Genomic DNA, 23,783 nt, shown 5'->3' on the forward strand with positions numbered 1-23,783 from the left:
TACTAAATTGCGCCGAACTGTACCAAAACAAGTGTGGGGGGGTTTTTGCCTTCTCTGCACTCTGCACAAACCATATGCTACAGGAAATAGTGTCCTTTTCACAGCAAAGGTCCAGTGAACCAAATACATAATAGTTTCTCTTAGAAACAGAGATAGAATGTCCATTGTTTACTTGGAATTTATCTGGAGGAATCCAACAGTGCATAGTTTGTACAAACATTTTTTCACCTGCGTAACAAAGCATTTTCAAAACGTACTTGGAGGCTGTTGTGCATTGAGATTTTCGAACGAATAAATTCTTTTGAGATGCCTATACCTTTTGTGGCGCCCCGTGGGGAGAGAGAGACAGAGAGAGCAAGAGTAGATCAAAAAATAAGGTTTTAATTATTTTCCCACGTGCCTTCAGGGCACTTTCACAAAGTTCCAACCAAACAGTTTTCTCAAAAAACGGGAAAAAAAAATAACCGGCCAAAAAATTAGGTACACCGGTCCGTCGGTGACTGTGGGTGGTCCGTTCCGCCTTCGCCTTTCGGTAGGGCCTCCGAAGACCCGCGGTTCCACCGTGGTGTCGTTGCTTGTTTCTAATTGCTGTTTTTTCCAACTCACTGGGCTTTGCCTCCGTCTCCCTCCGTACTCAGCCCCGCTCTGTGGTTGCGCCCCGTCTTTTGTAGGGCCTCTCGTTCCTCCTTGGAGTCAGTCCGGCTGCGCCTGTCCAATTAGAAATGTTAATTCAATCCTAGCTCGCATTCCTCACGCGTCTTTTCTCCGTGTCGCTGGCCATGGTGCTGATTCTCCCCGCCGGCTCTCTCTCCTCGGTGCGGCTCTGCTAGATACGAACAGGGGAAATACACGTGATTAAAGACCTTTCCCAGTGCTTGGCGCCGGCGCACGGGCCGTTCCACTCCAGTGGTGTACCGATTCCTGATCGGGCCACCACACTTTGCTTTGGAAGACAGTGAAAACACCTTTGACTCCACAATAGTCTACAATAGTAATCTAAATACATTCTCAAAATATTGTATTATTCAGTAAGCTTATAAATGAGGAGCCAGTCTGCTTTTGAATAATAAATAGCATGTGAAATTGTGGATTGTGTATGACTTGTTGATGGGGGTTCAGTATTTCACAAAAACATCAATCAATGGACCTCAATTAATAAATGAGTATACAATATGTCATTATTGTCATTAGTATATACTATCTATACACAGTTCCCTCCAAAATTATTGGAACAGCAATAAAGATTAGTGAGCCCACTCCAGAAGCAGCCATGCAAACCCAAGCCATGATACTTCCTCCACTGATAAGCTTGTATGTTTTGGATCATGAGCAGATTCCTTCTTTCTCCACACTTTGGCCTTTCCATCACTTTGGTAGAGATTAATCTTGGTCTCATTAATCCATAAAACTTTGTTCCAGAACATTTGTGGCTCATCTCTGCAGTTCTTTGCAAATTGGAATCTCGCCTACCGATTCTTACTACTAGATAAAAATAAAATATAAAATCATCAGTCATCTCATGTACATCTTTTGACCTCAAACATTGTCTTCATTGTATCGCAAAAACAAAGGGCCTTGCTGTTCTAATACTTGTGGAGGAGACTGTGTGACGACATATATCCGGTATATATCCGGTATTTTTTTTGAGCGAATTAGAAACATCTTCTCTGGTCACTGGTAAAATTCCTGGTCCTTGGTTATCTCATGATCTCGGTGGAACCTATAAAATTTTTAAATTTGCAGCAGCATTGGTGGCATAGTTGACATGAGGAAAAATATGTGTAAAGTTTCCACCACATCAAACAGTGTACAGTGGAATGCTGCCCGCTTTCTGTTTGTGCTAGGTTTCATGTAAATTCAAGGCCTTGCGATAACTACACTATTCCAGACACTATGAATACTATGCTATGAATTTAATGCATCCTCTAGGAGAATGCATAAGACTATTATACACTCACCAAGCACTTTATTAGGAACATTTTTACTTTATTAAACCTACTTATTAATGCAATTAGATAATCAGCCAATTGTGTGGCAGCAGTGCAATGTAGATACATACATACAATCATGTAGATACGGGTCAGGAGCTTCAGTTAATGTGAACCATCAACCATCAGAATGGGGAAAAAATGTAGTCTAAGTGACTTTGACCGTGGAATGATTGTTGGTGGCAGACAGGGTGGTTTCAGTATCTCAAAAGCTGCTGATCTCCTGGGAATTTTCACGCACACTAGTCACTAGAGTTTGCAAAAAAAAGGTTGTGCAGACAGGAACACCTTGTTAATGAGAGATGTCAGAGAAGAATGGCCAGACTGGTCAAAGCCGACAGGAAGGTGACAGTAGCGCAAATAACCATACAGTACAAGAGTGGTATGCAGAAGAGCATCTCTGAACACACACAACATCATAACTCTTAAGTGGATAGGCTACAGCAGTAGAAGTCTAAAAGGAAGTCTAATAAATACCTAATAAAGTGCTCACTGATAGTTTAAGCCCCATTTCCTGTTGCCAGCTGGTGGCACAAAGACAGTGAGCCTTTATTGGTAAATGAATGTGATTACACTCTAAAAATGAACAAATTCATAAACTTTCAGTGACATCAGACAATGGTGAATGAAATTAAGACCACTTCCTCTTTGCGCAGCATGATGTGTAAATTCTATGCCTCACCATGGCCATACCATTCTGAGCTATCAAAAAACAGTTTGCCTTTTTGTTTCACGATTGAGGTCATGCTGACCGCATTTGCTGTGAATGTGATGAACCCCCTTGGAGAACGCATAAGACTGTTATTTAAGCCTCACTTCCTGTTGCTAGCAGGTGGCGGTATGACAGTGAACCTGTATTCATATAGGGATGTGATTACACTCCAAAAATGTGTGTAAAGTTTCAGCCAACTCGGATGATGTAGAGTGAAATTTAGCCCACTTCCTGTTTGCGCGGTGTGACATATAGATTGTACGCCTCACCATGGCCATATCATTCCAAGATAAGGTTCGCAGTTTTGTGTCAGGACTATCCTGAGATCATGTTGACCACATCTGCTGTGAATGTGATGAACCCCCATGGAGAACACATAAGACCATTATATAAGCCTCACTTCCTGTGGCCAGCTGGTGGCATTAAGACAGTGAACCTTTACTGGTATATGAATGTGATTACACTCCAACAATGAACATATTCATAAAGTTTCCGTCAACATCCTGCTTGCACGGCATTAAGTCTAAATTGTACGCTTGTTCTGGCCATATTGTTCCAAGATATATAAAATCCCTTTGCAATTTAGTATCAGGACTATCCTTAGATCATGCTGACCACATTTCGTGTGAATGTGACAAACCCCCTAGGAGGAGTATTTAAACATTTGGTATGTGCACACACAAAATTCTAAATGACTTCCTGTTTGGATAAGTGAATGGACACAAATATAGAAGAGAGAAGAGCTACATGCCTAACTATTTAGTGCATGTAGGTGAAAGTGAATGCCTATAATATAAGACAACATGATAGGAGGTGCTGTGGAGTCCATAGGCCATGCCCAGGTCTATGCTTTTGATAGATCCTTCACTTCTGTGTGGAAAATGTTCACACATGCCAAGCACCTCAAAAATGCACATTTACCTGGAAAAAAAGTATATAATAATAATAATCCGTACAATTACACTAGGTTAACTGATTTTTAAGAGATGTCAAACAGTAAATGGGGTGAAAATGACCCCAAACTATAGTGTAAATAGGAGGGCTAAGTATGATTTTTCTACCTTTGGGATAGCCAGGATGAAAGGCTTCTTGCATGTGATATTTCACTCCTACATCAGACAAAGGGGTATTTACATTCATACATTACATGGTTCCTGGCTAGATCAATGACTTTTCATGTATTATCATTTCCATTCAACCACAGTTTCCTTCTGATAGCTCTAGACTCCTACATATGTCTTGGGTCATCTGTTAGCTGAGATTTACATGAGAAAAAAAGGTACTCAAACTGCAGACAGGAACAGGATGAACGGGGGAGCACAAGTAAAATATACTAAAAAAATACCAAAATCCAACAAACCTAAACTAGACTGTGGAATAAAAAGAAGCAGGAGAGGCACATTTTACAGGAGAGGCAACAAACCGAAATAAGACATACTGGGAAAACTGGAAGGAAAAAGTTCTGATCTTTTAATTAAGTCTCGAAAATATAATTCAGTCAGTAATCTCATGAATCAAATAGATGAAAGGAAAAGTTATAATTTGACAGGGTCTTTTCTTTGGTGAAGACTCATATCAGCAATCTTCATTTTGGTCAGTGTAGAGTGGACCTGGTGGCCTTGACCATGACTGTGCTGTCTGTGACTCGTGTAGCATGGAAATCAATCATGTTCATGTTCTTCAGCTTGTGCAGGATGTGAATGTGCCGTACCCCGGGACCATAGTTGGAGAACACGTGGGACACCTGTGAACATGTACATACACAAGTTGACACATGCATGTGCACAGACATACATACATACTACATGTTACAATAACGTAGGCATAAGTTACCCCACTGGAATGAATAAACTATCCCAAACTAATTTATGATACTCTCATAATGAGTCAGTAATCCATTTGTTTTTTCAGTTGTGATAACATCTGAGAACACACATAAGGTAGGTTATTAACTTGCTGTACCATTGGATTTTGCATTGTGCTGACTGCTATGTAAAAAAGGCAATGAATGCCCACAGGTCTTACCTTTTTCCACATGTGTGAAAAGGAGCTGGTGTCCTCTTCTGGGCAGATAGTGTGCTCCTGGATCACAGTCTCCCCACTGACCCCCAGCAGCCTCACATGCAGCTGATAGATGAACTTGTGTAACTGGGTCTCCTCATACCTGAAAAAGGTGACAAAAGAGGATTTACTCGGGAATACTGGCTTAGTGCATCTTCTTTCTTGGCCTTGGAATCCATCTTGGGTGATATAAATTGAGAACTTGATATGTGTGCATGTAAATACTTGCAAGGTATTCTACGAGAACAAAATGAAACACTGTGCACTGTGTTACATTACATGTGTTGATCAATACTACTACCGCCCATCTTAATATTTGTTGTCATATTTATAGTTCTTTGGAGGCACAACATCTGCAATTTCTACATGGTTCACCCAATATGGATGTAAACACCCTCAAATTAAAGGTAACAGTCTGCACTATAACCCCATAGGTAGGTGCAAACAGGCTCACCAGTCTTGGACAGAGATATCAGGCTGGAAATTATCCAGCAGCTCCTCCCAGAACCCCTCCCCCTTCAGATCCACCGTCTGCTCCAGGGAAAACCAGCTGAGGGAACACCAACAAACTCAACTCATACCCTCAACACCAACACATAATCATTGATACTGTACACTGATCACAGACTCTCAAAATCACCACATATAGTGAGCTCCATAAGTCTTGGGACAAGGATTTTTTTTCTTCATTTGGCACTGTATACGACCATTTTTACATTTGCATGTGGTGAAAGTTCAGATTTCCAGCTTTTATTTATTTTTACACATTTTGGTTTCACCACATACAAATTTCACTCTTTACTTGTAGCATAAATGCACTACCTACAGCAGAGTACATTAATTTGGACACCCCTGGTCCAAAAGCCTTTCACAATTAATATCTAAATGAACAGAAGCAAACCTGACCTGTCAATGTTACAAAGTTTATTTTTAATTAAAAATTTTTACAGTTTCAAAATGAAACTGTGCAGAGAGTTTTTCAATTCCCGCTTTTGGAATTTTTTCACATTCTTCCTGGCAGAACACCTCTAGCTCAGAAATATTCTTTGGCTTTCTTGCACGTATGGCATGTTCAAGGGACTATACGACACTAGGTGAAACAAACTGTAACTTGCACTACTGTTATAAATGAATTAAAATAAACGTAGCCTTATGCATTTGGGGTTTTTTGTTGCTTTGTCCCGTTGTACCGAACTCGTACCAAACCGTGATGTCCAAACTGTGGTGTGAACCGAACCAAGTTCTGTGTACTGTTGCACCCATACTTTGAACATTAACCTTGAGAATCTTTTCATGTTTGGTGGAATCCATCCTTCCTTCCATTCGCACAATATTTCCTGTGCCCCCAGGTGCCACACAAACCCAATAATGGATACACCTCCATACTTAAGGGTATGAGAATACGTTAAATTTGAATTTAAATTCTAAATCTGGTTGCAATGTACCAGTTAAAAGGGCCAGGGCTGGACTGGTGAGAGTTTTTTGCCATTCATTCCTTTCTTTGGGATGTAATTTTCTATCGCTATGGTAACAGGTTATACCATTTGAAAGCGTTAAAACTCACGGTTCTATCTTTATAACCTATTTTATGATACCATTGCTTTAGTGACAATGTGGGTGGTAAAACATGTGTGGGGGGACGTCACCTCTGCATACTGCAAGAAATAAGGTTATGTCACTGTCTTTTTCACAGATGCACAACTTTCACAAGTGCACAATAGTTTCTCATTCAAAAATGTGCAAACTAGGAGAAATGTCGATAGAATGTCCATTGTTCACCTAGAATTTCTCTGGAGGAATTTGACCAGGCTTTGACCAGGATTGATAATGTAGTAGCAGAGAATGTGTTACCCCCATCCGTGTTCAAGAAAATTAAATATAACTTCAGCTCCTCAAAGAAACAGCTGCAGAATTGTTATTGAAGCGACGACTAAAAAGCATTTTAGCTAATGACATTACATTTCCAATGGTGTATGCATAAAACAACACAGCATTTTATCACCTGCCTAATGAAACTAGTGTTTCCAATATGCATACTGAGACTGTTGTGCTTGGGCAAAAACAGTTAGAGATTTTATGCCAAAAGTTTACAACAAAAAATTTATTTTGCGATGTCTACGTCTAAATAGTCTTCTATTTAGACGTACAGTTATATATATTGCTGTAAATATTCCTGAGGAAGACGGTGAGATTGCTTTTTATTATTTTTTATTTAAAACATTGTCACATGACCATTGTGAATCCCTTTTTATCATTGAAAAAGGCTCATTTACATGTTGACTCACCCTTGTAGTTTCAAAATATGCAGCTGACGGGCCGGCACTCTGTACCAAAACATCGTATGTTGTTCAATAATTCAAGCGCATTGGTTGAAAATTGGTTCTAATAGCCACAGCCAATGGCATTTCCATGTCAGCATGTTCATGGAGAAGGGATGGGATAAACAATGTTGTGGTTTCAGCATGTTTGTTGCTGCAATTCCTCTCTTGACCATTAGAAGTCCAAAATTACCTATTGTACCTTTAACCTTTATTTAACCAGGCAAGTCATTAAGAAAATATCTTATTTACAATGGTGGCCGGCGGCATGGATGGTGCAGTGGGTAGCACTGCCACCTCACAGCGAGGAGGTCCTGGGTACGAATCCCCGTCGGCCGGGACCTCACTGTGTGGAGTTTGCATGTTCTCCTCGTGTCTGCGTGGGTTTCCTCCGGGTACTCTGGTTTCCTCCCACAGTCCAAAGACATGCAGGTCAGGCTGATTGGAGAGTCTAAATTGCCCGTAGGTATGAGTGTTTGAGTGAATTGTGTGTGTGCCCTGCGATGGACTGGGGACCTGTCCAGGGTGTATTCCTGCCTTTCGCCCAATGTATGCTAGGCTCCAGCCCCCCTGCGACCCTGTTCAGGATAAGCAGGTTAAGATAATGGATGGATGGACAATGGTGGCCTGGCAAAGCCAGAGGGAAGGGGGTCATTTTCAGTGACGTGAGCCCATTTATATCGGTGAGAATCTAAATACATTCTCTAAATATTTTATTATTATTCAGTATGCTTAACAGTCTGTTTTTTAATAATAAATAGCAAAATATGGAATGTTTTTTACTTGTTGATGGGGGTTGGGTATTTGACAAAAACATCAATGGATGGACCTAAATGAATATATTAGCATGCAAGATGGTATTATCGTGTGTATTGCACTTCTCGACCTGTTGCTGCTCTCTGAGGATAGCTGCAAGGAGAATAAAGTCGGAACAGAGAGGTGGGGGGAGAGTGACAGGTGGGGGAAGTGCAATAAAAAGTGTTGTATAGTTTAGTAAGCAAAATGCTGAATTTAACACTTCATAAGATGCATAATGTCACATAGTCTCCATGTGTCCTTTTGGACTCTCTCTCTTTTTTGGAAAACTGCCTTGACATACAGTACTGTGCAAAAGTAAAACATTCTGTACAGATAAGATTCTTTCAAAAATAATTAAATCAAAGGTCCTAAATAAATGTACTATACATTTTACAATACATTTTAGTCATTTGGCAGAACAGTTAAAAACTGAATCAAATCAATATTTTTTGTGACCACCCTGCAAAACTGCATCACTTCTCTGAGATAGCCAACGCTGTCCTGCAATTCTATAAGAATCAGCAGGGAGATTGTTCCAAGCATGTTGGAGAACTTGCCACAGTTCTTCTGTAGACTTTGGTTGGCTCCTTGCTTCTGATCTCAGACAGCCTTTATCAAGCTTTTATATAAAAAGTAATCAATTGCTTACAGTAATATGTTACTTCTTTTAATTAAATACAAAAACGTCTCTGTAAAATTTAATCTTTTGGAAAATGAATATTTGGAAATCTCAAATGTGTTCTTTTATACTAACACACACACAGTACTGTATATTAGAAAAAACGACACAGAATGCCAAAATCTTTTCAGTGATTCTGTAACACTTCTGTAACTTAGTTTTAGTAATATTTAGAGTAATTCTGATTCTTGTAAGACAAAGTGTTACCTTTCAGAAGATACCAGCATTATGCCTATAGTGAAAAGGGTTCAAGGATAAGTACCCATTTTATTTGGAGTATGTCAAGCTTGTGTCAAAAAAAGGGGCAATACGTAAAGATGATACGTAAATAAGATGATTACTAAGGCCCAGACACAGGTGATTTACTCATTAGGGCTTCAATTAATCAGGTTACTATAAGTACAGGGCTGAACATTTTATTCTGAAGTAACTCCATGCCTTCCAAAGTGTCCAACTGCAGTGGCTGTTCTGCCTAGTGTTAACAACCATTGGTTCTTCTTAACAGTTGTCAAAAGATGTCAGAATGTAAATGGTTCAATTCCATCTAGAAGAAGAAGGCTAGTCAGAAGCATTATCAGAAAATGGAAGATAAATGTAACAGTTGAAGTCAAGGCCCTGAGACCTGGTGAGAATTTCTCAGAAGAACCCCCATATCACTGCAAACAAGCTGCAAGAGTAGCCGACACAGGTCTAGCTGTTCACAGGAGAACAATACAGCATACTTTAATCAACAAAGACCTACATGGCAGAGTTGCCAGAAATTTTTCTATGACCTCAACACAAAAGTAAATCTGAAGTAAAACTTGAGAAGCCTGAAGCCTTTTGGAACAATGTGCTTTGGACTGATTAAACCAAAATTGAACGTTTTGGTCACCACCAAAGAAGGTATGTTTGGAGAAAAAAGGGTGAAGCCTTTGCGTAGAAGAACACTTTGTTAACCACTACGCTACAGTCTGCATCCATGGCACAAACTGTCCAGGGCTCAATGTCATACAAAGAGAAGCATGTGCTTGTAAGATTCACAAGAACTTAGATTTTAAGATCAAGAAGCAAATCGCGATCAGCTAACTCTGCCAAGACCCTCCTTCTGGAGAGGCGGGCCGATTAATGCCACTCCACGTGAGCCGACCAAACTTGGCTTTTGGCAGGACCGGGAATCGAACCCCGGTCCCCGTTGTGAGAAATTAAACTTTTGAATGCAATTCACTTATGAGTATCTGCTTATATAAGTACACATCTCATATAATGAAATGAAAGTGCGTATAAAAAGTTTGTACAGTTTAAATAATTTTTAATCATGAAAAAATTGGTTTTAATGTTGTGGCTGATCGGTGTATGTCTGAATTGTCATCAAACTTCAGGGAAATACTCAGCTTAATCCATAGTATTCAGCTGCAAAAGATAAGTAAGATAAGCCTTGTTCTAAGCCAGAACCTGATGTGATACTCTTACTTGTCAATGTTGTTTATTGGATGGAGCAAAGTACATTTTCAACAAATGGATTGAAAAGTCACAGATTTGGACGAAGGATCATACACTGTCATCCGTAAAACTTTGATACATTCATGGATATTGACTTGTTTCATCCATTTTAAATTCTGCTTTCATCGTTTATAATGTTTCCAGTTCTGCCATTGGTGATTTTGCAACAGTTTCCTATGTCTTGTCCAAACAGGCGGACATAGAGGGTTTTGCAGCAAAAGGCAAACAAATGTGATAAGAAATAGATTACATTGTTGGAAAATTTTTATTCAATAATGAATAACCTTTTCTTTGCAATTAAACTGGAATTAGTGAACCTGGACATACAAACCTAATAAAAATAGCTTATTTAAAACAAAAGATGTCAGGTGGTTTTTGTATCTGAAGTCTTCAGATAAAGGTGTGTTTTCTTGCTAAACGCCAATCAAGCAAGCAGAGGTGTCAACACATCTATCTATCTATCTATCCTTACATACATACAAATAAAGTGAAATCACTGTGTTCCGCCCACTAAGTTAGCTCGCCATGTTCTGAACAGTGCAACTTTCATGACAAACAAAAAAAAAAATTTTGGTACAGGAACTGCATCAGGTGAACGGTGTAGGAATTACAACAGTTTCTATTTGTGCCTCCCACTTTTTAAGGGACCAAAAGTAATGGGACAATTGGCTGCTCAGCTCTTCCATGGCCAGGTGTGTGTTATCCCCTCATTATCTCATTTACAAGGAGCAGATAAAAGGTCTAGAGTTCATTTCAAGTGTGCTATTTGCATTTGGAATCTGTTGCTGTCAACTCTCAATATGAGATCCAAAGAGCTGTTACTATCAGTGAAGTAAGTCATCATTAGGCTGAAAAATCAAAACAAACCCATCAGAGAGATAGCAAAAACATTAGGTGTGGCCAAATCAACTGTTTGGAACATTCTTAAAAAGAAAGAACGCACCGGTGAGCTCAGCAACACCAAAAGACCCGGAAGACCACGGAAAACAACTGTGGTGGATGACAGAAGAATTATTTCCCTGGTGAAGAAAAACCCCTTCACAACAGTTGGCCAGATCAAGAACACTCTCCAGGAGGTAGGTGTATGTGTGTCAAAGTCAACAATCAAGAGAAGACTTCACCAGAGTGAATACAGAGGGTTCACCACAAGATGCAAACCATTGGTGAGCCTCAAAAACAGGAAGACCAGATTAGTTTGCCAAACAACATCTAAAAAAGCCTTTACAGTTCTAGAACAACATTCTATGGACAGATGAGACAAAGATCAACTTGTACCAGAATGATGGGAAGAGAAGAGTATGGAGAAGGAAAGGAACTGCTCATGATCCAAAACATACCACCTCATCAGTGAAGCATGGTGGTGGTAGTGTCATGGTGTGGGCATGTATGGCTGCCAATGGAACTGGTTCCCTTGTATTTATTGATAATGTGACTGCTGACAAAAGCAGCAGGATGAATTCTGAAGTGTTTTGGGCAATATTATCTGCTCATATTCAGCCAAATGCTTCAGAACTCATTGGACGGCGCTTCACAGTGCAGATGGACAATGACCCGAAGCATACTGCGAAAGCAACCAAAGAGTTTTTTAAGGCAAAGAAGTGGAATGTTATGCAATGGCCAAGTCAATCACCTGACCTGAATCCGATTGAACATGCATTTCACTTGCTGAAGACAAAACTGAAGGGAAAATGGCCCAAGAACAAGCAGGAACTAAAGACAGTTGCAGTAGAGGCCTGGCAGAGCATCACCAGGGATGAAACCCAGCGTCTGGTGATGTCTATGCGTTCCAGACTTCAGGCTGTAATTGACTGCAAAGGATTTGCAACCAAGTATTAAAAAGTGAAAGTTTGATTTATGATTGTTAGTTTGTCCCATTACTTTTGGTCCCTTAAAAAGTGGGAGGCACATATAGAAACTGTTGTAATTCCTACACCGTTCACCTGATTTGGATGTACCCTCAAATTAAAGCTGAAAGTCTGCAGTTAAAGCACATCTTGTTCGTTTCATTTCAAATCCATTCGGGTGGTGTATAGAGCCAAAAAGATGAGAATTGTGTCAATGTCCCAATATTTATGGACCTGACTGTATGTAGGAATAGATCCCATGCATTTTGAAATATGGCAGGTGGCCTTATTTTCTTTAATCTGAAAAATTCTACAGGTCCTGGAGCACCAGTTAAGATAGATCATGAACACCAGTACCTACCAAGATATTTAAATAACAAAACAATGCACCCCGCCCTCCCAATGAGCTGACAAGATTTCCATTTTCATTTAGAAATTAAACTTGAATGCAATTCACTTATGATTATCTGCTTATCTAAGTACACATATCATAAAAAAACTGGTTTAAGCAGGTGTTTTTAATGTGGTGGCTGATTGGTGTATATGACTAATTACAATATAATTTCATTTTATTTTGCAGCAAATTAAAACACGAAATAATCGATGAGGGTGAATCCTTTCTCAAGGTAGTGTAAAAAAAACAATGTAATATGGCATATACCTGCTCATTTGTCACAGTATTTTCACAGTAGTGCACTAGTCTTCCTCACCTGAACTGAGGCATATGACAGATAACAGCACCAGGAGGAATCTCGCTACTGTCATATGGAAGGACCTCTGTACTGATCCTCCAGCTGTTGAAGTCACCTGACCAGCAAGAGAAGAAAACTAGATTAATTTCAGGTCCAATTGTAACTGCACCTCTAGCCACTCAACTCGTGACTGTCATTTCACTAGTGACTGTACCCCCATACAGTCATTCGAACATCATGGAACAGGGTCTACCAAAAGTTATGGGCTTAACAAGAGTATGCAAAGCAAATCCAGCGGAATAAAATGACAAAGAAAGAAGATACCAACTCATTTGATTTGATCTAAATTAAGCAGTCAAGGGGCAAACACTAAACAGAAATCAATGTTTTCAGATGAGGAGAGCAGCTACATCCTGTGTTTCAGACTGAAGTATGGAAAACAACAGAGATTGCTATTGCTGGTCATTCAGAACATTTATCATTTTGAAAGTGAAGTCAAAATGCTTTTTAGATGCACTCATTTTTAGCATTTGTATATGAAAAATACTAAATAATATCTATAATATCTACATAGTTTTTCAAAAGATACAACATACAATTAACTGTTCCATAGCTGACAAATGGGTTGACATAGTACTTAGTGTGACTAAGATAAAGCGTTTATATATTTTTATTGTTTTTCGTCTGTTCCTTTGTATTGTTTCTTGCAGGTGACGCAATTACCCAACAGTTTTGTTCTTTCTTATCTGATGAGCCTAGAGATGACACCTTCCTTTCCAACTGACCCACCGATGAGGCTGGATGTCTACCTGCATCATGCTTTCCTGGGCTAAAACTACTCTGAGCTATGGGAGTTTTGTATGAAGCTTCTCATGGCCAGGCAACAGAGGATAGAGGTTTCTCAATAAACAAAGGTGAAAACTTTCAACATCAAGGTCCCTATCACTAAAAAGCTGCTGTCCTCGATAGCATCAGCTAGGTCCAGGTACAGGATGTACCTAGATGAGGAGAAGTGAAAGAAAGTGACTGAAATCCTAACACTAAACCAAAGGGCGGAAGGCATCAATGAGCTTAAGAAGAAAAATCTCTGTTTGAGGTGGCAAATATTCTGCAGGATGATGCCGATCAGTTGCCACACAAGCTGAGGTAAAGGCTGGCTCATCACCAAATCAAATGCACTAAAGAAGCGGTATGAAGAACAAATGGCAGAATTACAACAGGTGCGGGCAGAATTGACGAAATCCTGCAGATCCATGCCATAGCTGTGAAAAACTGTCAGGTTCCGTGTTTTCACTGTCTAGTCTTTTGTCTATGTGCATTGTGCTTCCGTGTTTTAGTACCCTCTGTGCACACCGTAGTGACCCTGTCAGTTCATTCATTCATTCATTGTCACCTGCATTTTCACTTCCTGATTTTCACTTCCTGATTGTTTCTCACCCCCGATTGCCTTTCCCTCTTGTTATATAAACCTCTTTGTTTGTTCAGCACGTCGACAGATTGTTTATTTTTTTATTGTGCAATAAAAAATAAATAAAACAAACCAGCAAACAACCAGAGAGAGGACAAAAAAAGAAAGGAAATTCAATAATAATAAAGGGGTGAAACTGGTGCAGAGGTTATGAATTCATGGCATCAATGACTGTATTCCACATTATGTCAAAGTTTGTTGTTTAACTGAGACAGATCTGTTCCACTGATATGGAATAAGTAGATTTTTCCAAAGTGTAATATTGATTGTGTTCCTTGATTTCCAATTCTTGAGGATAGTTTTTTTGGTGATGATAAGGGCAATGGAGAGTATTCTGCTGGATGTGTTGTTTAAGTTTATGTTGGATGTGTCTCCAAGTAAGCAGAGTGGAGAGGAAAGTCGGATGTGGCAGCCCAAAAGAAGGGAGAGGTTGGCTGTGATGTCCCGTCAGAATTGTTTAATTGGTGTGCTATCCCATGTGGCATGCATATAGCACAGAACCTATAAAACCCATTTTAAACATGCTTTCCCCCGCGTAGTGTACTCTATGAATAATCATATATTGAATGAGTTGCATGTTTGTGTTGGTGGATATAGAGAAGATGTTTTTGCAGATTTGGGTCCAGAAGTTGGAATTGGGAGTAATTTGTAGGTCTTGTTCCCATTTTTTTGAAGGGATGGATATTGTTAAATCAGACATGGAAATGATCTTGTAGATTTGGGATAGTAGTTTTTTTCTAGTTGTGATGTTAATCAGGTCTCATCTTAGTGGGGGAAGATCTAAGTTAGAGGATTTAATGTTGATTTTGGTTTGAATAGAGGATTTGATCTGGAGGAATTCTAAAAAGTGATTCTGACCAATGCCATACTTCTGGACCAAATGAGGAAAAGAGACCAGGATATGTTTGTGGTGTGTGATACCTTTACTAATCCATGATCAAATATTTAATGGTTTTCTGTTCATTAAGAAATTGTTCCAAATAGGAGTGTGCTTGGTCGGTGAGATAGTAGGTTGGTAGTTATTAAAGACGTATTGGATGTATTGAATCGCCATCTGTAGGATGGTTTGCAAGAATGTTAATATTCCAAGTGAGGGAGATGGGAGCATGATCACTAATGGTAATGGTATGTATGAGTATGTCTGAGATTTGGGAAATAATTGAGTTACTGCTTAAAAAGAAGTCAATACAAGAGTAGGAGTGATGAAGTGGTGAAAAGAATAAAAATTCTCTAGCGGTTGGGTGTTTTAAGCGCCAACCATCGCCACGACCAAAATCACTCATGTTGAATTATTTCTGTGGTTGGGCAGTTACGTGTGCTGATTGAATTGTTAGACCTGTCTAATGATAGGTTCATGACTGGGTTGAAATCTCCTCTGATTATTATTGGGGTGTCAAGACAGATTGGAGAGAGGTGAAAAGGCTGTTTATTAAAACGGCTACCCCTCTTTGCCTAGAGTTGAAATGGGCGGAGAATATTTGATTAAACTGTGGTGTTCTTCATTTATGATAGTCAGATTCTGATAAATGAGTTTCTTGTAGAAGGCATACATCTGCTTGTAATTTGTTTTTAGTTTGAATGGTTTTTGTGTTTTGTGCATGTCTATGTGTGTGTGTGTATGTATGGGCATATGCACATGTGTGTCTAGATGGGTCGGCACCATAGGCGTGGAGCATGAGCAGAATGTTTGTGCATGTACATGCGCATGTGCGTAAGAGAATTGGTGGATATGTGTCCTCTCAAAGATGTAGTACATGGACATGTTTTGGATCAGGGGGGCTGGTATGAATAAAAAACCGATAAAAAAAAAAAACTATGAAAAAAAACCATTGCCTAAAAACAGAAATGACATACAAATATACAAATTTAACTATGTAAACTTTAATTAGGTGCTTGTGCAAAGTGCATTTTTATACATGTAAAAATCAGCACCGTTGAGTATACAGTGAGCGTGGGCAAGGGGTTGAAAGAGAATGTAGAACTTATCAACTGAAATGACTGCTTTTTTAAATTGTTTTGTTTTCTGATTGGTATTTAGCGTCTGTCCAGGATTTCTCAGGGGAATTGGTCGTTGGCCTTTTAATTGTCTGCCTTGACATCGTATCTGTTCTTTTTGTTCAAATTTTGTCACTATGGGTCGTGGGCATTTGTGTGGGGGTTTTTTAGGATCAATGCGGTGTACTCTGTGGAATGTACTGTCCTTTACATTGTCCAGGGAGATTTTGAGGTGTGTAGACAAAGTCCTTTATCAACAGTTCTGGGTTGTCGTTCTGGGATGCCGGAGAAAACAAGATTGTCTCTCATGCTGCGTGATTGTAGATTGAGTATGGTTTCTTTCATGTCCTTATTTTCTTTAGCAATGGAGGAGAGCTGGGTTGTTTGGAGGGTAATGGAGTGTTGGAGGGATTTTTTTTCTTTAGCTATTGTGGCTCATTGTTCCTGGCTGAACTCAAGGCTTTCACGTAGCTGCTGGAATTCAGAGTGAAGCACTTCGACGAGAGCTATTCTTGCATCTAGTTCAGAGAGTTTATTGTTGATGGAAAGTAAAATGTCACTGACCTCAGTACAGCATGATTTGTCCGGAGAGTTGGGAATGGAGTCGAATTGTCGGCATGTCTCGCCAGTTGGTGTAGAGGCAAAGTTTTTTTTTGTGTCACTCATGGTGCCGAGTCGGTCGAAGCACTCATCAATGAAGTCCTAAAGGTCTTCCAGATCGACCCGGTTGTCTTATTCCAGTTGATAAGTAATAGAATGGGTTTATTTCGTAAAAGTATATGTTTACAATCTAGCAGCTGGAGGCTACCGTCTTGAATCTCGCACTGGTCTCGTTGGATATCACGGTCACAGAATCGCCTCTCTCGTACTCCCAGGGGCCATGTTCTTATGTGTCTTGACTGTACTTTACAGCGTTTATATCTGATTCTTATGACCTGTTTTGTCTCCGACTTCCGCATTTCGGTCTTATTTTGAACCGCAGTTTATCAACCGTTTTGGCTTTTCGACTTTCGTTTTCTGTTTTTTTTTTTGCTATGTCCGTTTGTTATCGACCCTGCGCCTGTGACCACAACCCCATTTTGGATTATCCTGCGGATTACCACAAACTGCTTTATCCCTGCTGATTCTGTTTGCTGGCTATCGACTGCCGCTTGTTTGACCCACCTTTACTATAATACAGATTCTACTATAAAAGCTATGCCTTGGTCTCACATCTGGGTCTGGAGAACATGAACACCTTACTCCACCAGGTGGCCAACACCCTGGCAAGCTCCTATGCCTGAACTGGTACAGTCCCATCCAGAGCCCCATCTGCCACCTCCAGAGTGCTACAACGGCAATCCCAAGGACTGCGCCTCCTTCCTGTCACAGTGCTCACAGCCTTCCACCTTCCCCACTGAACGGTCTAAGGTGGTGTATGTCATTACTCTTCTGTCCGGTCGAGCCCGGGACTTTTGGGACTCCCCGAATGCTACAACTTCGCCCTCTTCTCCACCGCCATGAAGAGGGAGTTCAATCGGACCGTCTCTGGACCAGCGGCTTCCCATGAGCTGTTCCGTATCTGCCAGGGTTCCCGTTCCATCTCAGATTACTCCATCGAGGTCCGGACCCTGATGGCTTCAGCAGGATGGGGACACACCGCATTTTGGGGTGCATTCCAGAATGGGCTTTCAGAGCAGGTATCAGCTAACCACATGTGACCTGCCGGACTCCCTCATTGACTTGGCCATCTGAGTGGACACTCGGCTGAGGGACCAATGTGCTGCCTGGTGGGCCCAGGAACCTGAACACCCACAGCCTTCTCCGGATCCCCGTACCAGGCTTCCCATACCTACGCACCTGAACCCGAACCCAAGCCCACACAAGTGGGACAAACCCGACTCTCAGGGCTGGAGTGTCTCTGCCTATACTGTCGTGGACCAGGCTACCGTGTCTCCCACTTCCTGTTAAAAGACAACGCCTGTCAGTGAAGGAGGGAGTTCCGACGGGTGCCACTATGAATCTATCCCCCTGAAACTGAATGGTTTTGTCCAATGTTGCATCTATTTTAATGGCTAACCTCTAAATGGTACAACATTAAACATGACACATTCCTTCAAATTTTAAAGCAAGATTACTTTTTATTTGCATTTTTACAGTTGCAAAATAATAAAAAAAAAGGAAAAAGACAAAAGGAGCACTGTCATTTAGTACTTTGTAACTCCTCCTCGGACAAGTATCAGCTTGCAAACACTTCCTGTATCCAGCTAAGTCTTTCGCTTTTGGAATTTATTTTTTTCTTCCTGACAGTACACCTCTAGCTCAGAAATATTCTTTGGCCTCCTTGTATGTACGGCATGTTTGAGATCTCTCCACAGATTTTCAATAATATTCTAGGGACTGTGGTGGCCATTCCAAAACACTTTCCTGGAGGTACTTCATGGTTTTGAGGTATGCTCTCGATCATTGTCTTGTTGGAATGCCCAACCTCTCTTCAACTTCCTTTTCCACCCAGAAAAGGGACCGACGAACATCCTTCCAGCAACCGAGCGGACCAGACAACAACGCGCGGCGAAGACAGGAACACTCCAGCTTTGCGCACCTCTCCAGGACACGCATTTACAGCACCGTCGTGGCTCCTATAAGGACAGCACATCTTTTGGATCCAGCAATGCGTATGGACTCAGTAAGACTAAACAAGCATTTGCAGGCATAGCCAGTGTTAGCTTAGTCTTAACTTATTTTGAATCTGTGTTTCTATATTTGCTTTGTCTTATCATTTGAATGTATTCTGTTAGCCGTGTATGTACATGAATTGATTTGTCGTCTTTCGAGCATATATAGTGAACTACACAAGTAGTCGCGCTTCTCACAGCTAACACTAATACTCATTAACACATCCAGAACTCTAGCTTACCCAAGCTAGCTACTCCCACCTTTCCTTTGTTCAAGGGACGCGTGCATACACTCACGCACACACACACTCTACTAACATACCATACTAACTAACTTCCCGTTAGTTTATCTGTTCTGTTTTACGTTTGTTTAATAAATATATTTTATTAAACCCCGGTGTCCGTTTTGGAATCACATAGACATGAGAGCCGAGTTAAAGCAGTCTTTCGAAGAACTTCCAACCTTCAGGTTATCCGTATGTAACAATCATTAATATTGGTTATTTTAATTATTAAAATACTAAATTTGTGGTTGGATATTTCTGATAACAGTAATTTTATGAGACTGATTCGTTTTTGCAGTTATACTGCTACATAACATTAACTGGCGCCCCGGTTATATAGAGAGTAAAATCCCTACGTTATTTGGCGGCCCGTGCAAGGACCCAACATAATTTGGAGCCCCGTGCGAGGACCCTACATAATTTGGAGCCCCGTGCGAGGACCCCTACAGGATCAACCTCCATGCAAGGTGTTCTTCTCTACAAAGGCTTCACCCTTTTTTCTCCAACCATTCCTTCTTTGGTGGTGGCCAAAAAGTTCAATTTTGGTTTTGTCAGTCCAAAGTACATTGTTACAAAAGGCTTCAGTGTTTTCTTTTGCATACTTCAGATGCTTGATTTTGTGTCAAAGTTGTTCTTTCTGCCAACTAGGTCTTTGTCTTTGTGGTCTTTGTTGTTTAAAGCATGTTGCATTGTTGTCCTGTGAACAGCTAGACCTGTGTTTGCTGCTCTTTTTTGTAGCTCTTTCGCAGTGATGTGTGGGTTCCTCTGACAATTTCTCACCAGGTCTCGGGCCACTCTATGTGAAATCTTTCTAGGTCTTCCACACCTTGCCTTGACTTCAACTGTTCCATTCATCTTCCATTTTCTAATAACATTTCTGACAGTGGAAATAGGTAATTTGAAACATTGAGAGAGTTTTTGTAGCCTTCTCCTTCTTGGTGAAATGAAACATCCTCATTTGGAAATCCTTGCACAACTGTTTAGAGGAACCCATGGTTGTTAACCACAAACTGAATAGTCACTGCAGTTGGATACTAAGGCATGGGGTTACTTCAGAATAAAAAGTTCAGCCCTGGAATTATACTCACCTGACTCATTGAAGCCCTATCAAGTACTGCACCTGGGTCTGGGCCTGAGCAATCATCGTTTTAAAGTCCATCCATCCATCCATCGTCACCCGCTTATCCGGAGTCGGGTCGCGGGGGCAGTAGGCAAAGCCGGGTATTCCAGGCGTCCCTCTTCCCAGCAACGCATTCTAGCTCCTCCTGGGGGATCCCAGCAGCATTACTGCTGACGCTGCACCGATCCGCCTGTCGATCTCACGCTCCCTTCTACCCTCACTCGTGAACAAGACCCCGAGATACTTGAACTCCTTCACTTGGGGCAAAGACTCGTTCCCAACCCGGAGGGTTTTAAAGTAACAAAGAATAATCCAAAAGGGTTCCCAAACTTTTGCACTTTTTTTATAATTTATATACAGTAAAAAATGAAATAAAAAATCAATCTTGCTTAAAAATTTGCAGAAAGGTGTCATGTCTAACTCGGTAACATTTAAAGTTCAGGTTTGCTTTCGATCACATACAGATTCATTGTAACAGACATTTAAACCAGGGGTACCCAAATTTTGCCCCCCACTGTATATCATCAATAATATATAGTCCCTGCTCAACTGCTGTTATTTCAGACCTGTTTTAAATGCACATCAGTCTACAAACTGAAACACCACCCAGTGAACGTCTACCTTTGCCAATGAGCCGATACTTCACTGCTATAACTGGCTGTAAAATGTGTACATTAACACCATCAAATGAGTGCCCTTGCTTTTCACTATGTTGTATTTACAGGCAATATTGCCAGACAGTGGTTTGCATGCAATATTATTATGATTAAGTTGGTTATGATGAACTGATTAAGTTCAAGACGTCATATATAGGCCAATTGATGCATGCAACCACTGTCTACATTTCCAGAGGTTGTGTTAACACAGAATACAGCTTTTTTCACATAAAGAAAAAGAGCCAAAACGTAGATATTCCAATGTCTTTTTTAAACATTACACCAGAAAATGACCCAAACATGAACCATAGCAAAATAATTACTCCTGTTTCTTTGAGTCAATCGTCTTTGGTGTCTGACATTTGTATTATTTATAGATGGAGTACAGAGCCAAAACACACTGCCCTGAAGTGCCCCCTAAACTTTGTGACTGCTCCCCCAATCAGAGCAGTCTAGAACCAGGGCTGTCTGCATAAAAAAAAGAAGATGATCCTAATTTCAGCAATACAGTGGCCTCTGGAATTATTGGCACCCTTAATAATGATCTACTCACTGAGCACTTTATTAGGAACACCTTTACACGTTATTCATGCAATTATCTAATCAGCTAATCGGGTGGCAGCAGTGCAATGCATAAAATAATGCATAAAAAAGTGACTCTGACCATGGAAAGATTGTTGGTGCTAGACAGGGAGGTTTGAGTATCTCAGAAACTGCTGATCTCCTGGGATGCAAACTTGCCAGGAAGGGGACTGAAATGTATATTATCCCCACGGACAGAAAGGAAGATGGTGAGGGAGGCCATAAGTAACCCAAAAATCGCAGTTTAAGAATTGGAGAAATGGCTTGTCTCTTGGGATCACAAAGTAAAAATATAAAAAAATCATGAATTGGCAACTCATTCATCCATCCATCCATTATCCTAACCCGCTTATCCTGAACATGGTCGCAGGGGGGCTGGAGCCTATCCCAGCATACATTTGGGCGAAAGGCAGGAATACCCCCTGGAGAGGTCGCCAGTCCATCAGAGGGCACACACACCATTCACTCACACACTCATACCTATGGGCAATTTAGACTCTCCAATCAGCCTGCATGTCTTTGGACTGTGGGTGGAAACCCACGCGAACACGGGGAGAACATGCAAACTCCCGGCCGACCGGGATTCGAACCCAGGACCTCCTTGCTGTGAGGCGGCAGTGCTACCCACTGCACCATCCGTGCTGGAATAGGCAACTATACACTTATTTTTATTTGAAAAATGTAAGACTTAGTTTGATTCAATTGAATTATTAATAAAGCACACTGCTTTACATTTGTTGGAAAATAAAGCTAATGTCAATAACTTTTTTTTTTTTACCACATTTTTTGTGCATATTTATCAAGGGTGCCCACAGTTAAGAGTTATTCCATGGAGATTGCATGAGTCCTTTTTGACGTAAATCGCATAATTTCGCTTCAAAGGGTTAATAACTCTATAATGAATATATTATAAGTAATAAATATGCAGGCAGCATTCAACATAACATCTTTGGACCTTAAAATGCATCGTCAATTTTCTTTTGCTCATTTTGGACGACAGTCATTGAGCAAGGCATTACATCAAGGTGTCTAATGCCAAAGTGAGTTTTACTGAACTTTAAAATATGGCAGTCAATGTGATTTTCTTTTTTATTTATTTTATTTTTTAACTAGTCTAAAGTGGTGTCACGGGTCACATAGAGGGCGGAGCTGGGCCGTATGCGGGCCCTGGGCCGCCTGTTGCCCATCCCTGATCTATACTGTATGTTTTTGTACATTTCATCATGCTTTTACTGTTTTGCCTACTATGAAGCAGTTTGACCTGCCCTATGTATGAAAGGTGCTACTGTATACAAAATAGAGTTTGGTAGGCGCCCTAACCTTCTGGTTCAAAGCGCGGTGGCTCCGCCCCAAACATTCCGGCCAGCTCATGCTCAGGAGGCGCGATGCTGTGAGTCAGACCTGAGGAGAAACCATATCATAATTTTGAAGCCAAAATAAAACGTCCCTGATGATATTTTGAAACGCAACTTGAAAAAATATGTAATATATAATACAATTTAAATTTATATTAAAAATAAATATTTTCCCAAAACAAAACTGCTTTAATTTGATCTGTTAAAAATAATTGACAACTTTATTCTCCGATTGCAATTGTTGTTGGAATGAAACCTGCATACACAGGGCAGGGGTAGGCTACTCCAGGAAGTTTGGGAACCATTGACATTAAGAACTTTTGATATTTATTGATAAAGTATGCCGGTAGGCGACATCTACGCGGATATGGTCTACAGCCTACACGCGGCACATTATGCATTTTTTACGTGTAGCTACTATGTTACTACTAATCCAGAAGTATAAAACATCTTCATGCCCTGCAATAACACCGGACTTTTAACGAGTCTTACAAATCAGACATTCAGAAGACATTTTATTTTATTAACGTCCATATTCTCATACTTTTGTCTGACACTCAATCCTGAAAATAATAATACAAATACATTTAAAACGAATGTTGCAAATGTTGCCGTAGACTTGTATGTACACCTAATTACGAATTAAACTTCCTTAATCGAAAATATATAAACAGTCAAACTGCCTACCAAAATATTTTCTGCTTTATCAAAAAAACTCAAGTTTTGAGTTCTGATAGGCTGATAGAGATTTACAGACACCAAAAACCGACCGAAAGGCGTAGGGTTCTTCAGCAAGTTCCGACCAAACGGTTTCTTCTCGTAGATTGTTTTCCAGTCGACGGTGTCCGGCATCGGAATATCATCTCCCAGACTCCATTCCAGTTTGCATTTACTTTTCCAATCTGATGCAGCCATTGAGACACGTATATATCCTGCCACAGAATAAAATTTCAGTCCTAACTGACATTCGTAGTTAGCCTACTCATGCTTGCCTCACCCATTGCCAGGAAATTGTATCAGTAATTGCAACATTATCTTCCCACTCCCTCTTTAAAGCTGTATTGTCTTGCTGTTTCATACCGGTCTCCTACGCCC

The 23,783-nt window shown here is 40.5% G+C and overlaps 1 protein-coding gene across 1 annotated transcript; it reads right to left on the reverse strand.

Annotated features, from left to right (window-relative positions):
• Positions 1-4,147: 4,147 nt before the first annotated feature.
• nccrp1 (P1, F-box associated domain containing) lies at positions 4,148-23,735 on the reverse strand. Its single transcript, XM_061250470.1, has 6 exons — positions 23,459-23,735; positions 22,654-22,734; positions 12,593-12,689; positions 5,216-5,311; positions 4,726-4,864; positions 4,148-4,444 (listed from the first exon to the last, which is right to left on the reverse strand). Exons 1-6 carry the CDS (start codon positions 23,601-23,603, stop codon positions 4,295-4,297), a joined length of 708 nt encoding a protein of 235 aa, XP_061106454.1. The 5' UTR covers positions 23,604-23,735; the 3' UTR covers positions 4,148-4,294.
• Between the last annotated feature and the right edge of the window lie 48 nt (positions 23,736-23,783).

This window comes from Conger conger, chromosome 7 (assembly GCF_963514075.1).
Source record: "Conger conger chromosome 7, fConCon1.1, whole genome shotgun sequence".
NCBI lineage: Eukaryota > Metazoa > Chordata > Actinopteri > Anguilliformes > Congridae > Conger > Conger conger.